General features: G+C 46.5%; 1 protein-coding gene across 4 annotated transcripts in view; it reads left to right on the top strand.

Moving 5' to 3' along the window:
• The window catches only part of CCNT2 (cyclin T2), a 34,526-nt gene that overhangs the window by 10,630 nt on the left and 10,251 nt on the right, over positions 1-13,645 (top strand). Inside the window, exons 7-10 of one of the 4 annotated variants that reach the window (XM_072122276.1) lie at positions 738-901; positions 1,099-1,169; positions 1,413-2,541; positions 2,634-3,783. In XM_072122276.1, the coding sequence (XP_071978377.1) occupies positions 738-901; positions 1,099-1,169; positions 1,413-2,541; positions 2,634-2,701 (1,432 nt within the window). In that variant the 3' untranslated portion in view covers positions 2,702-3,783. Of the gene's footprint in view, positions 1-737; positions 902-1,098; positions 1,170-1,412; positions 3,784-13,645 lie in introns of those variants that run through there. The other 3 variants (XM_072122275.1, XM_072122272.1, XM_072122273.1) reach the window with 3 other exon arrangements.

The following is a 13,645-nucleotide window of genomic DNA, read 5'->3' as shown; positions in this document are numbered from 1 at the left end:
GTCCAATTCTGAGTTCTGCAGAAAACCAGGAACAAGACGTGTAGTTGATTTTCTGCAATAAATCTGCTGCCTGTGAATATCCTCATATTCTACATGTCTTTACCACTGTAGCCTCATTAAGTGACTGCTTTTCCACTTGAAGCCAGAGGTTTCCTAGTTGAGGACTTCTTGTAGTATTGATTGTTGCTGTCTTTATGATTCACAGGAGCCGGAGACTTCTTGCTGCTTTTTATACAAGCTCAGTTTTTTGTTTCTTGTTTTTGTATCTTGCAATGTGCTTTTTCCATACTTTGCTTTGTAAGTGGACACTATTGTGAGGTGGAGCGGAGCATGTACGGTGGGCCTCATTCTCCGAATCTGTGGCCTGCCACGTCATCAGTCCCCCACTAATTACACACAAGTTTTTATTTAATGGAAATCTCAATTTAAGTTTGTTTTCTTTATATTTTTATGTTTATCAGTAAATGGGACTTTGTCCCCTGTAGGTAGAAGGGAACCAAGATTGGCCCTCTATACGATATCATCGTATTACCACAAATTCTTGGTCTATATAGTTAATGTAATCTGCCTTCTTGGCATCATCCTCCCATGTTAGATCTGTAACAGAGCAGTTATGATTGTGACCCTTTAAATTATATTTGATGCATTTGGTTATAAGGGTCATGAAAACTAATGTTTGTTTTTTTCCCTTTTCTTTTTTTTCCTTCTTTCCCTTCCCCCTTCTTTGTCATTTGCAGCCTTCACCTGACAACTTTTTGCCTTCAGTACAAGCCCACGGTGATCGCCTGTGTTTGCATCCACCTGGCCTGCAAGTGGTCCAACTGGGAGATCCCTGTATCTACTGATGGGAAGCATTGGTGGGAGTACGTGGACCAGACCGTGACACTGGAATTGCTGGATGGTGAGAATTTCCTCCTTGAGCTGAGATTTTTGTAGATATGATTGACGTGTAATGGTTAGGTCTAGTTGGAATGATGCCACATTTTTGTTGTAGCAGCTTTCTTAGATCTTGAATACCTACCTTGCCATGTTATCTATAACTTTACTTGGGGGACCCTGGCATCCGCCTTCTTATACTAAAGTTTTCTCTCCTTCCAGAACTGACGCATGAATTTCTGCAAATTCTTGAGAAGACGCCCAGCCGATTGAAAAGGATTCGAAACTGGAGGGTAAAGATGTTAACTAACGCTATTGTGCAATGACGATCCACTGTGGTGGTAGTAGTTGTTTTATGTGGATTAGACAGAGGCTAAACATGTCACCCCCTTTTCAATGTAGCAGATAGTAGCAGATCTTAATGTGTGCTGTAAAATCATATTTGGACCGTAACGTTTAAGCATGAAGTTTCTTCGTATTCGTTGCCAATTCTATGATTATTTAACAAGTTATTTTGTACTTTTATTTTTATGTAGGCTACGCAGGCAGCTGCAAGAAAACCCAAGTCTGACGGTCAACTCGACAGTGCTCTGCTGAATTCTTCACTTGCCGCCAACTCAATTTTAGTGGACCCTGTAGCTGGTATTGGAGCAAGTGCCAGTTTTCCAAAAGCTTCAACTTCTGCATTCCCTGCACCGGTAGCTTTGAACTCAGGAAGCATGCCACTTCAGGCAACCCATAACTCGGAGGAACTTGCTATTTTGGCAATGCCTGGTACTTCCTATACAATGGCATCTCATCATGAATGGCCTCAACATCCGGATCAAGCTAGGACAGAGCAAGTGTTTGGCCAGAAACAGGAGAGCTCCCTGTCATCTGCTCCTTATAATATGACTGCTGTGCAGCTTCACCCTGGCTTGCATCACCGATCCGATAAGGTTTCTGAGCATTCGATTAAGCCCGAGCATGCTCATAAGTCATCCAGCAAACACCATGGACAATTATTTGCTCCTCCTGTAACAATGTCTCATAAAATGTCTTTGGACAAGTATCGGGAAAAACGCAAACTTGAAACTGTTGATATGGATGTTCGGGAAATTCCAATAGTCCACGGGGACCAACAGCAGCATAAAAAGCATAGCCAAGCGTCCAGCAGCAATGTGACGTCTCCAATCAAAATGAAAATTCCACTTTCCAGTAGTGAAAAGACCGAGAAACATTCTTCCGAGAAAAAGGATAAGAGCGGTTCCCTGAAGCTACGGATACCCATCCCTCCGACGGAGAGGGCCTCCAGCAAAGATGACTTGAAAATGAAAATTAAGGTTTCTTCCGCAGACAGACACAGCTCGTCCGACGAGGGCAGCGGAAAGAGTAAGCACTCGAGTCCGCACATGAGCAAAGAACACAAGGACAAGCACAATTCTTCCAGTCGACACCACAGTAGCAGCCACAAGCATTCACATTCACACTACAGCAGTGCGAGCAGCAACAACAACAGCAATAAGCTTTATATGGACGGACTGCCTACAACTGTTTTACGGAGTCCCGTTGGTGTGCCCAACGATGGTGGTACCTCGAGCTCCAGCTCCTCAAGAAAGAGGCCGCATTCCAATGACGCCTCTTACAACCACCACTCCAAAATGAGCAAAAGTTCCAAAAGTTCAGGTACTAGTTCTTCCTCTGTTAAGCAGTATATATCCTCTCACAACACTGTTCTTAACCATCCCTTACTCCCTCCTCCCCCTGTCACATACCAGGTGGGCTACGGGCATCTCAGCACCCTCGTGAAACTGGACAAGAAGCCTGGGGAGAGCAACGGCCCTGATACCAGTCACGAGTACGGTGCAAACAGCCAGCATATGGACTACAAAGATACTTTTGACATGCTCGATTCGCTGTTAAGTGCCCAAGGAATGAACATGTGATTATCGCTCTTAATTTTATGCCCTCAACACCCCATTACCCACCCCCTTTTAATGTGTATATATTATATATAATTTTTTTAATTTAAAACAAAAAAAAAGTTAGTTTGGGGGGGGAAAAAAACCCTTCCTTATCTAACCAATGGTAACGTCTGTTGCCACAGTTTCAATACATTTATAAGTGCTGCTTTTATCCCTCGCTCTGAATAAGAAGAGGTCTAGTGAAAAAAAAAGTCTATCTCCACTTCCGATAGTGTTAAGAAAAATACTGTAACCGCATGGAAAGGTGCAAAATCTCAGTATTTCTACCATTCTATGAACAGAAGAACGGATGTTTGCTTTGAAACTTCTAGATTGCTTCAAGCCTTGTCCGTTCGGCCTCGTAGGAGGCGCGGCCGCAGGGTAGTCTGACGCTTGGGTTTCTTGGACGAGTGTAAATTTTATTTCAAATTTTTTTTTTTTTTCTTTCTTTTTGTATATTTAAACTGTATGTATGATATGCATGTCTCATAGATAAAGGGATGAAAACGGATTCTACAGACAACTGTTTACATGACGGTGGAGAAGAAAATGTACATACATTTTTGTATGTTTAGATATAACCATTCAATACTCAGGTTTGGAGCTGCTTGTAAGAATAACAATATACAGATTAACTTTATTTTATCTTTCGGCAAAGTCCATCGACCTACTCAAATGATAAAAAAAACTAAAAAGTAAGATGACTTTGCCAACGTCTCCTAAAATCCTTTCTGTGCGACGGCGCTCTGCACGTAGTTTGCCGGTCCTTGTCGCACTAGGAACTGTAGGCCTTAACGGGTATCAGCTGAAATAAAAAACCACTAAAGAGAGGAGGACGTGTTCTTGTAGAGCCGCGAGGCCGACTGTCGTTAAAAAAAATGGCAATAGAGGGCGGAGTCTGTGCCTCGATTTCAATTCGGATGACAGCTCGTCCTCAGGTTCGCAAAGGAAATGCTGGGGGGGGGGGGGGAAACAAAAAAATTAAAGGAAAATAAAAACTGAAAAAAAAAAAAAAAGTTTACATAATCTTTTGCTGTGAAGTGCATTTAAGTGTTCTCTGGCTTGATGCAGTAATATAGACAGAAAGTTGCAACTTAATAATGGTAATCGTAGATTCGTGTCATTTAAGACCTTTCAGATTTGTCAGAGGAGGAAAAAAAAAAAGTTCTGAAAAAAAATTTAAAAAAAGAAAAACAAGGTGTAGTGAATCGTTGAGTTTGGTTTTTTTTTTGGGGACACCAGGAGTTCTTTTCAGAGCTCACGGGATCACAGTTTCTATTAGCGTGTCAGAATGTAAATGTCTATATGCCAATTTTTCGGGGGGGATTTTTTTTTTTCCCGCACCCCCCCCCCCCCCCCCTTTTCCAAGTAAATGCAGTCTTCACAGGAAGAGTACGAGACCGACGCCCAATGTTTTTTCTCTTTAATCCCATGGCTTTACCTTGTCACTTGGTCAGATTAGGCTGCGAACCGCCCCCCCCCCCTCCTCTGTCCGCTGTCTCCATGATATCGCTTGTACATACTATGTGCCGTCTGTCCTGTTTCACAACTGTAGACGATTTTTTTTTTATTTTTTCCATGAAAATCCTATTGCATCCTGGACATTATCACGTCACACGTCCTTCTATTTACTGTACATGTACTCAATGCTGACAGACCAGAAAATAAAGGGTATATTTTTATTCTTGACTTTGTATTTGGAAGATACTGTATGCACTGTTTTTGGGGAGGGCGAGGCGGGACTGGATTATTTGTGCTGTGTTTTATGTACTGGATATGGGGCCCGGGCTGTTCTATGCAATCTACATAGGACTGTATAGGATTTCTAGATATCATTTGTGTGCTGTAAGATTAACCATTCAATGCCTGGAGCTCTGTGGTTACCGGTTAAGGGAAATCTTTGTGACTGATTGACCGATGAGTGTTGGTCTGAATCACATTTATCATACAACCCTCGAATTGAGGAGGAAACTCATAATATTAGTAAATATAAAAGATCCTCAATTTCAACTCCAAGCTTCCCCCACACACACGTCAGCTGTTCCAGCAGACAGCGCCGTCCGTTGTAGTGGCTGAACTGAGTCATTGCAGCTTATACTGAATGAAAACTGACCTGTAATAACCTTTCGTCACCACTACACTGAGAATGTCACTGTCTGCTTCCTGAAAATAAGACTGTCTGTGTGGGGGCCGAGTCATAGACCATCATTGATCTGATATTGATGACCTTTTCTATAGATGGGTTAATATTTTTGGCTGGCAGTGAGATCTGTAAGTTCTTAGTTGGTGGTCCCAGTAATGGCCAGCACTCAGGGTGCCCTTTATAAACCCTGCCCTGCTTTTCCCAACACGTCTTGTAGATGTGACGTAAGACATGTAATTGTACTGGAGACGTCCGTACAGGGCAGGGATTACACTGGAGCCCCGGAGGTGATGAGGGACCACCCACTGGACACTTGTCAACCTATTTCCCTCATTATAATCTGTCTAAAGGTATTTCAAACCAGTGCTGTCATTATGGCCAACACTCCCTCTAATTACCAGTGAGCGGCGCTATTGCCGCAGCCTCAGGATTCTCTTGTGTCGGGAAGAGTCACGTGTAAATTGCAGCAATCACAGCAATAGCAATTTTCATGGGACTTCGTCCCTATTAGAAGCATTGAGGTCACATAGAAAGTGTGATATAACCAGGACTATGACAAAGGGTGGGGGACCTCAAAGGAAAACCCATCCTGATAAACCAGTAACACTTACTCCTAGATCCCTGGACCGGGACTGCAGTAATCTTCTTATATTTGTTCATTATACTAATGAACTAGACTGGCTCTGGGGCTATTACCAGAGCCCCTCCATGCTGTTACACAGCCTGTGAAGCAACAGCATGGAGGGGCTCTAGTAACAACCCCAGAGCCCTTCTTGCTCATTACATTATATTACCAGAGCCCCTCCATGCTGTTGTTTCAGTCTGTGTGTACCATCCTCTAAAGCAACATCATGGAGAGGCTCTAGTAACATCCCCAGAGCCCTTCTGACTCATTAGCATAATTTTAAAAGTTGATTTCATAACAAAGGAGTTCATGGATAACATTTTCAAGACCATTACCTGTATATATGTGTCTTTTGGTCCTCGTTAGTCATATAACAAGCATTGTTAGTTTTGGGGCCTTTTCTGGACTCCTTGTAATATTTCTATTGCTGCCCTGTTACAGTATACCTGCCTCCTGTCCTTTGGAGGGACACTGCAGCCACCCCACTCCTTTGCTAAAAACATTGGATCTCCCATGTTTTATTATTTTTTGGTGGGTTCTTTTTTTTTATCTAACGGTTTGTACTTTACAGAAGCCCCCCCAAAAATTCCTGACCTCTTTCTCGCTGTCCTTGGACTTTCTGGAGCTCCACTTTGTTGCTGGACATTCGTCTTCATTGTTGTGATTTGTACAGGGATTGGTTTCAGATGCCAAATGGTGTGGGAGGTTTGGTCTTAGCCAATCCTCCTCCTCCCCTCTCTCCTCCTCCTCCCTCCCCTTCTCCCCCTCTCCTCCCCCTCCTCCTCCTCCCTCTCCTCCTCTTCCTCCCTCTCCCCCCCTCCCCCTTCTCCTGCTCCTCCTCCCTCTCCTCCTCCTTTTCCTCCCTCTCCTCCTCCTTCCCCTCCCTCTCCTCCTCCTTCTCCTCCCTCTCCTCCTCCTTCTCCTCCCTCTCCTCCTCCTTCTCCTCCTCTCCTCCTCCTTCTCTCCCTCTCCTCCTCCTTCTCCTCCCTCTCCTCCTCCCTCTCCTCCTCCCTCTCCTCCTCCCTCTCCTCCTCCTCTCCTCCTCCCTCTCCTCCTCCCCTCTCCTCCTCCCTCTCCTCCTCCCTCCCTCCCTCCCTCTCCTCTCCCTTCTCCTCCCTCTCCTCCTCCTTCTCCTCCTCTCCTCCCCTCTCCTCCTCCTTCTCCTCCCTCTCCTCCCCCCTCTCCTCTCCCTTCTCCTCCCTTCTCCTCCCTATCCTCCTCCTCCTCCTCCCTATCCCTCCTCCTCCTCCTCCCTATCCTCCTCCTCCTCCTCCCTCTCCTCCTCCCTCTCCTCCTCCCTCTCCTCCTCCCTCTCCTCCTCCTCTCCTCCTCCCTCTCCTCCTCCCTCTCCTCCTCCCTCTCCTCCTCCCCCCTCCTCCCTCCTCCTCCCCTCTCCTCCCCCTTCCTCTCCCTCTCCTCCCTCCTCCTCCTCCCTTCTCCTCCCTCTCCCCTCCCTCTCCTCCTCCCTTCTCCTCCCTCTCCTCTCCCTCTTCCTCCTCCTTCTCCTCCCTTCTCTCCTATCCTCCTCCTCCTCCTCCCTATCCTCCTCCTCCTCCTCCCTATCCTCCTCCTCCCTCTCCTCCTCCTCTTCCTCCCTCTCCTCCTCCTCCTCCTCCCTCTCCTCCCCCTCTCCTCCTCCTCCCCTCCCCTCCTCCTCTCCTCCTCCTCCCTCTCCTCCTCCTCCTCTTCCTCCCTCTCCCTCTTCCTCCCTCTCCTCCTCCTCCTCCTCCCTCTCCTCCTCCTCCTCCTCCTCTCCTCCTCCTCCTCCTCCCTCTCCTCCTCCTCTCCTCCTCCCTCTCCTCCTCTTCCTCCCTCTCCTCCCTCTTCCTCCCTCTCCTCCTCTTCCTCCCTCTCCTCCTCTTCCCTCTTCCTCCTCTTCCTCCTCTCTCCCTTCCTCCCTCTCCTCTCCCTTCTCCCTCTCTCCTCTCCTCCCTTCTCCTCCTCTCCTCCTCCCTTCTCCTCCCTCTCCTCCTCCCTCTCCTCCTCCCTTCTCCTCCCTCTCCTCCTCCCTCTCCTCTCCCTTCTCCTCCCTTCTCCTCCTCTCCTCCTCCTCCTCTTCCTCCTCTCCTCCTCCTCCTCCCTATCCTCCTCCTCCTCCTCCTCCTCCTCCTCCTCTTCCTCCCTCTCCTCCTCCTCTTCCTCCCTCTCCTCCTCCTCCTCTTCCTCCCTCTCCTCCTCCCTCCTCCTCCTCCCTCTCCTCCTCCTCCTCTTCCTCCCTCTCCTCCTCCTCTTCCTCCCTCTCCTCCTCCTCTTCCTCCCTCTCCTCCTCCTCCTCCTCCCTCTCCTCCTCCTCCTCCTCCCTCTCCTCCTCCTCCTCCTCCTCTCCTCCTCCTCCTCCTCCCTCTCCTCCTCTTCCTCCCTCTCCTCCCTTCCTCCCTCTCCTCCTCTTCCTCCCTCCTCTCTCCTCCTCTCCTCCCTTCCTCCCTTCCCTCCCTCCTCTCCTCCTCTTCCCTCCCTCTCCTCCTCCCCCTGGCCCCCCCTTCTCCTCCTCCTCGACGCTCGGCATTGTAGCTGTGAACCAATGACTATGGCCTTACAGTGTGTGACCAATTACAATGTAACATTGCGCGATACTCATAGACCTGGACTGTGCTCTGAATGTTGGGTTTATATCTTTTTTGTATATATTTTGCTCAGATTTTAATGGATTTATATAAAGTGTAAAAAAAAAATTTGTAAAAACAGAAAAAGTTCCCAAAGGATTTCTGCTGATGTTCATTTTACGTGAATGTGTGGTGGGTTGATCTTTACTGGGGGAGGGGGGGGGGTTGTTTAAGGCAAATTTCTGTGAATTTTTCTACTGTAGAATATGATCATTTGGATTGTTAGTAATGGGCATTGCTGGGGGGGGGGGCTTCTATGTCTGTTTCCCATTGTGTCACGTGATCCCTGCACTGTCTGGTAGGATGTGGTCATGTGACACGATGGAGCCTGTTATAACGTGAAAGTCGCAGCGAGTGAATTAACACAAACAGGAATCTCACCATTTCTAGTCAACAGAATGATAAGTGTTTTTACACCTTAATCCATTAATTTAAAGTAAATCCACCATCAGAATCCATCCTGATAAACCAGGGACATTACTCATAGATCCCGGCACCGGGACTGTGGTATCTTCTTATATGTGTTATCCATGGCCTCCTTCCTTCTAAAATCAACTTATAAAATTATGTTTTCGAGACTGAAGGATTCCGGGGGTGTTACCCTCTGTGCTGTGGTTACACAGGCTGTTAGTCCCACCTTCCCCCTCCCTCTGCCTGATTTAATTTCCTACATTGGGAGGGGGGGGGTTGTTCTCCTGCCCAGTGTAGCAGCATGTGAAGCTGCAGCTCATTACAATAATTGTAGAAGTTGATGTTAGAGGAATGTGGCCATGGATAACACATATAAGAAGATCCCACAGTCCCGGTGCCCGGATCTAAGAGTAATGTCCCTGGTTTATCAGGATGGAGATTAATAGTAGGTTTCCTTTCATATTTTCCTATATATTTCCCCTTACTGTTTCAACTTCACTCAATCCAAATCTCTACCAGTATTGTGAGCCGCAGATCCACGGCTCGTAGTTGTCGCTTTTCCATGTTACAGTTAAGCAGGCATCCGACTACGTGAGGTTTGTTGTCTGTTACTATGGAAATCTAGATGATTGGCTGCTCTTCTCACTCGGTCACCTAAATAAAACTGGGTCATGATTGAAGAACAGCCACTGGGTCGAAATAATCCAGCGCGCCTCCGACCCCCCCCCCCCCGTATGGAGGAAGTAGTTTATAGTGTAAAACTACTAGTGCAATGAATACAAGTCTGGCAACAAAATGCTTTGTACGAACTACTGGGTTTTTTTTATGGATTTTTTTGCAGGCTCATAATCTTTAGCTTTTTATGCATTTTATTGCTTTGTCTGTTTTTGTATTGTCAGTTCTGTACTGCTACCTCTTTTGTGTTTCATGTCTATCTACAAATGGTTTAAGGACCTGGACATGATAAAGGACCAATCCCTTTAATGCTGCGTAGAGCGGTGGTCTTCACCCCCTGCTGGAAGGTGTAGAACCCCACTGGAGAGTATATATTACATACATGCTGGACCACAGGGGAACTTAAAAGCCATGTACAGGCGGTCCCCTACTTAAGGACATATGACTTAAAGCAGACCCCTAGTTACAGACGGACCCCTCTGCCCCCTGTGACCTCTGGATGTTACTATAGTCCCAGACTGCAATGATCAGCTGTAAGGTGTCTGTAATGAAGCTTTATTGATAATCCTTGGTCCAATTACAGCAAAAAAAAAATTTTTGTAACTCTGCAAAAAAGTTTTTTCTGGAGCTACAATTATAAAATATACAGTTCCGACTTGCATACAAACTCAACTTAAGAACGAATGTATTGAACAGATCTTGTACGTAACCCGGGGACTGCCTGTATAAGCATGGCCACCCCTGTAACTGCCTGAAGGACCTTGTATTGGGTCCTGCAATCATTGACCTCAGTGTGATGTCTGTATTAGAAGTCTCTTATTTATATCTCAAATCCTTCATCTTTAAGAAAATATTTTAAAAAAATAAGTTATTTTGGCTCTAGGTCCTGTGTAGTTTATATGCAGAATTTTTACTTGTTATAATTTTTGTTTTTTTTACTCTTTTTGCATTTTATGAAGATTTATTTAGAAGTTTTATGTTGCTTTTTTTTATCATTTTATTTCATGTGATTGTATAATATTTGTGGATGAGGCTTTTGTGTATTTTATATATATATATATTTTTTTTTTTTTTTTTGCTTTATTGCACTGTACGATATCAGTGATGTCCTTGCTCAAGGACTGTGACAGACTGAGAATGTTTGCATTTCCTCTATGATTTTTATACATATGCAGCTGGATTATTGTAAGTTTTTTTTTTTTTTTTTTAGTTTTCCCCTTTAATACTGATGGGTATAAGAGATTTTGGCTGGTATGCCCCTGCTGGTGAAGAGTGGTATTACATAGTGGACGTTGGTAAAATAGGGGGGTAGCTTATAGCTGCACGAATAGGAGCTGCTCATTCTTGCATAGCAGCCCCCCCCTGCCCCATTTACTTTTTTTTTTAACATCTATTGGTAGTGATGTTTTCATGTGACATCCCCTTATTAAGGCTTTGAGAACAATTCTTTCTCAGTTTCTTCTCCATGGTTGTAATTGTTACGTATAAATTGTATCGCTGCGTTATGTTTTCCCATCGGTTAGGTCTGGTGAATTCTTTATATATATTTTTTTCTATAGATTTCCTGATTTCTTTTTTATTGTTTCTCTGTATATCTTTTGGCTTGTCCACCATCAGGTTGGCGCTGCTCACACTATGCAGTGGGTGATATGAGACATTACTTCTTGCCGTGCCATGTCCACTCACATAAGTCTTTACTTACACACATTTCTATGTAAAATTGGGAAATTTCTTGGGAAATTGGACTCGTCCCCCGTCTTATGATTTTGTGTTTGTTTTTATTTTTAATATTATGTCATTAATTTGTGTTTTGCAATAAAAAAAATATATTTTTTAAAAGCGACTGTGAAATTATATTACTTTAATGCTTAGTTTGAAAGTAAGGTAATATAGCTTTTAAAGGGGTTGTCCCACGATAGGTGAGGGCGGCGGCGGCCCAGGTGAGGGCGGCGGCGGCCCAGGTGAGGGCGGCGGCGGCCCAGGTGAGGGCGGCGGCGGCCCTGCTGATGGCGGCGGCGGCCCTGCTGAAGGCGGCGGCGGCCCTGCTGAAGGCGGCGGCGGCCCTGCTGAAGGCGGCGGCGGCCCTGCTGAAGGCGGCGGCGGCCCTGCTGAAGGCGGCGGCGGCCCTGCTGAAGGCGGCGGCGGCCCTGCTGAAGGCGGCGGCGGCCCTGCTGAAGGCGGCGGCGGCCCTGCTGAAGGCGGCGGCGGCGGCCCTGCTGAAGGCGGCGGCGGCGGCCCTGCTGAAGGCGGCGGCGGCGGCCCTGCTGAAGGCGGCGGCGGCGGCCCTGCTGAAGGCGGCGGCGGCGGCCCTGCTGAAGGCGGCGGCGGCCCTGCTGAAGGCGGCGGCCCTGCTGAAGGCGGCGGCCCTGCTGAAGGCGGCGGCCCTGCTGAAGGCGGCGGCCCTGCTGAAGTTTATAGGATTATCAAAGAAAAGCGCTCAACTAGATTAGGTCCCATACAAATTCTTGAATGAAGCAGCAGAGCCCTCATGCAACCCCCAACAGAGGGGCGGCCTTCTTAGTCGTAATAATTGGGGTGGGGCAAGTGTAATTTGTTGTGGGGCAACCCCTTTTAATGTGTATATAATGAGTGGGCAGGTTTCTGAGAAACCAAATTCCCAAATACATTCTATTTCCCTCATTTAAGGGTGAGATACAACCCTCCATCACACACAGGGTTATACTTTTTCATTAATGCTTATGATCCAGAATGGTTCTGGAGGTTGTTACCAGAGCCCCTCCGTTCTGTAGGTTCACATGTTGTTACACTGTGCAGTAGCACTTCCCTGTCCCTCTGCCTGCTGTAATCTCACATTGAGAAGGAAGGGGGGATGTGCTTCTGCACAGTGTAACCTGCAACGCTGCAGCACTGAGGGGCTCTAGATCTATGAGTAGTTTCCCTGGTTTATCAGGATGGATTCCAATAGATTTCCAATAAATTAGTGAAATTATTTTCTGCTTGTATTCTTATATTCGCACACTTTTCAAGTCCCAGAAACCTGGTTAGGAAAATGAATAACCTCTTTACCATCTGCTGTAATAACAGGGTTGTACCTAGCTTTTTTTTTTGTTTTGTTTTGTATTGCTAAACTAATGCAGATAATGTTAGTGCCAGGAACCTCTTGGATGCCTCGGTTGTTATTGCCGGGAACTTATACCCGATGTGTAATGTCTGTTCAGGATCTGATGGACCCAATATCCAGTTTTCGGACTTTGTGTAATTTAGTGTAGTGCAGGTTTGCTCATGATTTGCAGTTGCGATCCCACACCGGGGTCATGGCAGGTTCCTCTTCCTACATCCGGCTCTTTATGGTCCAGGATCCGGATGTTGTGCGCTTTTCTGTCCATGGGGCAGCCGTCCTATCACAGCCGCTGTTAGCAGCATTTAGGCCTTTGCTTTACAGCAGCTGCACGGACATATGTATCACCTGGAGATGTTCTTAATTTTCCATCCCAGAGTTTTGTGGGCCTGCTCAGTGCAAAGATTTTGGACCATATAACCTGTAATGGGTGGAGGCTCCTGCAGAGGTGTCTTACGTATTACATTGCCTAATTCTGCTTGCAGATGTATAACCTGAAGATCGCTCAAGAACCATCAAGGTACGTAGTAGGCCTTTTGCACTTTGGTGACTGTCTGGACCTTCTGACCATGGGATTGGTAAACTGAGATTTCCTGAGATGTTGAGACTTTTTTTTTATGGTGTAAATAGTTATTGTGATTTTCGGGTACATGACCACCATGTGCCTTGGGCTGTACGAATATTATATCCCCTACAAGTCTGTAATCACTGTCTAAATTTGGTACTAGAAACAGATTCTTGGGGAATGGCGGAAGATGCGTTCCTTCTGTCTGCTTTCAATCTGCAGCTTTAGGACCCTTGGTGGACCTTCAAAGGTCCTGAATGGTTGCTTTGTGCAAGAATATGGAGAGCAGGGAAAGATTTATGAGGATTTCATGGCTGAAAGCCCTTCTGATTATAAAATTTGGTGGGTGGTTGTCCACGGCCCCTAGAAGGTTTGGGCGGTAGCCTGTGGCCCAAACCTTCTAGGGGGCCGTGGACAAGGTTTGGACCCCAGGCTACCGCCCAAACCACCTGTCTTATCCACTTGTTTGCAACTTCCTACTGCACAGATGTTCTGGGGACGTATGCGTGGCCGCAAATTTGTAGCCAGATCTATGTCCCCATAGACGTCGACAGTGAGCGGCCACAGTACGGCGAGCACACGCGCGTTTTACCGTACCGAAAACATATAAAGCCTGTACCGGTACATACAGCCGGGCACCAGAGGAAGGGGGGAGGAGCAGCGCTCTTCTCTCAACCCAATGTGTGCTAAGGTCCTGGCCCGGGTGTAGCACAGGTTTGTGTGAA

Source organism: Engystomops pustulosus, chromosome 8 (genome assembly GCF_040894005.1).
Source record: "Engystomops pustulosus chromosome 8, aEngPut4.maternal, whole genome shotgun sequence".
NCBI lineage: Eukaryota > Metazoa > Chordata > Amphibia > Anura > Leptodactylidae > Engystomops > Engystomops pustulosus.
Note: the sequence above shows the minus strand (reverse complement) of the source record. Positions and strands in the feature narration are given on the sequence as shown.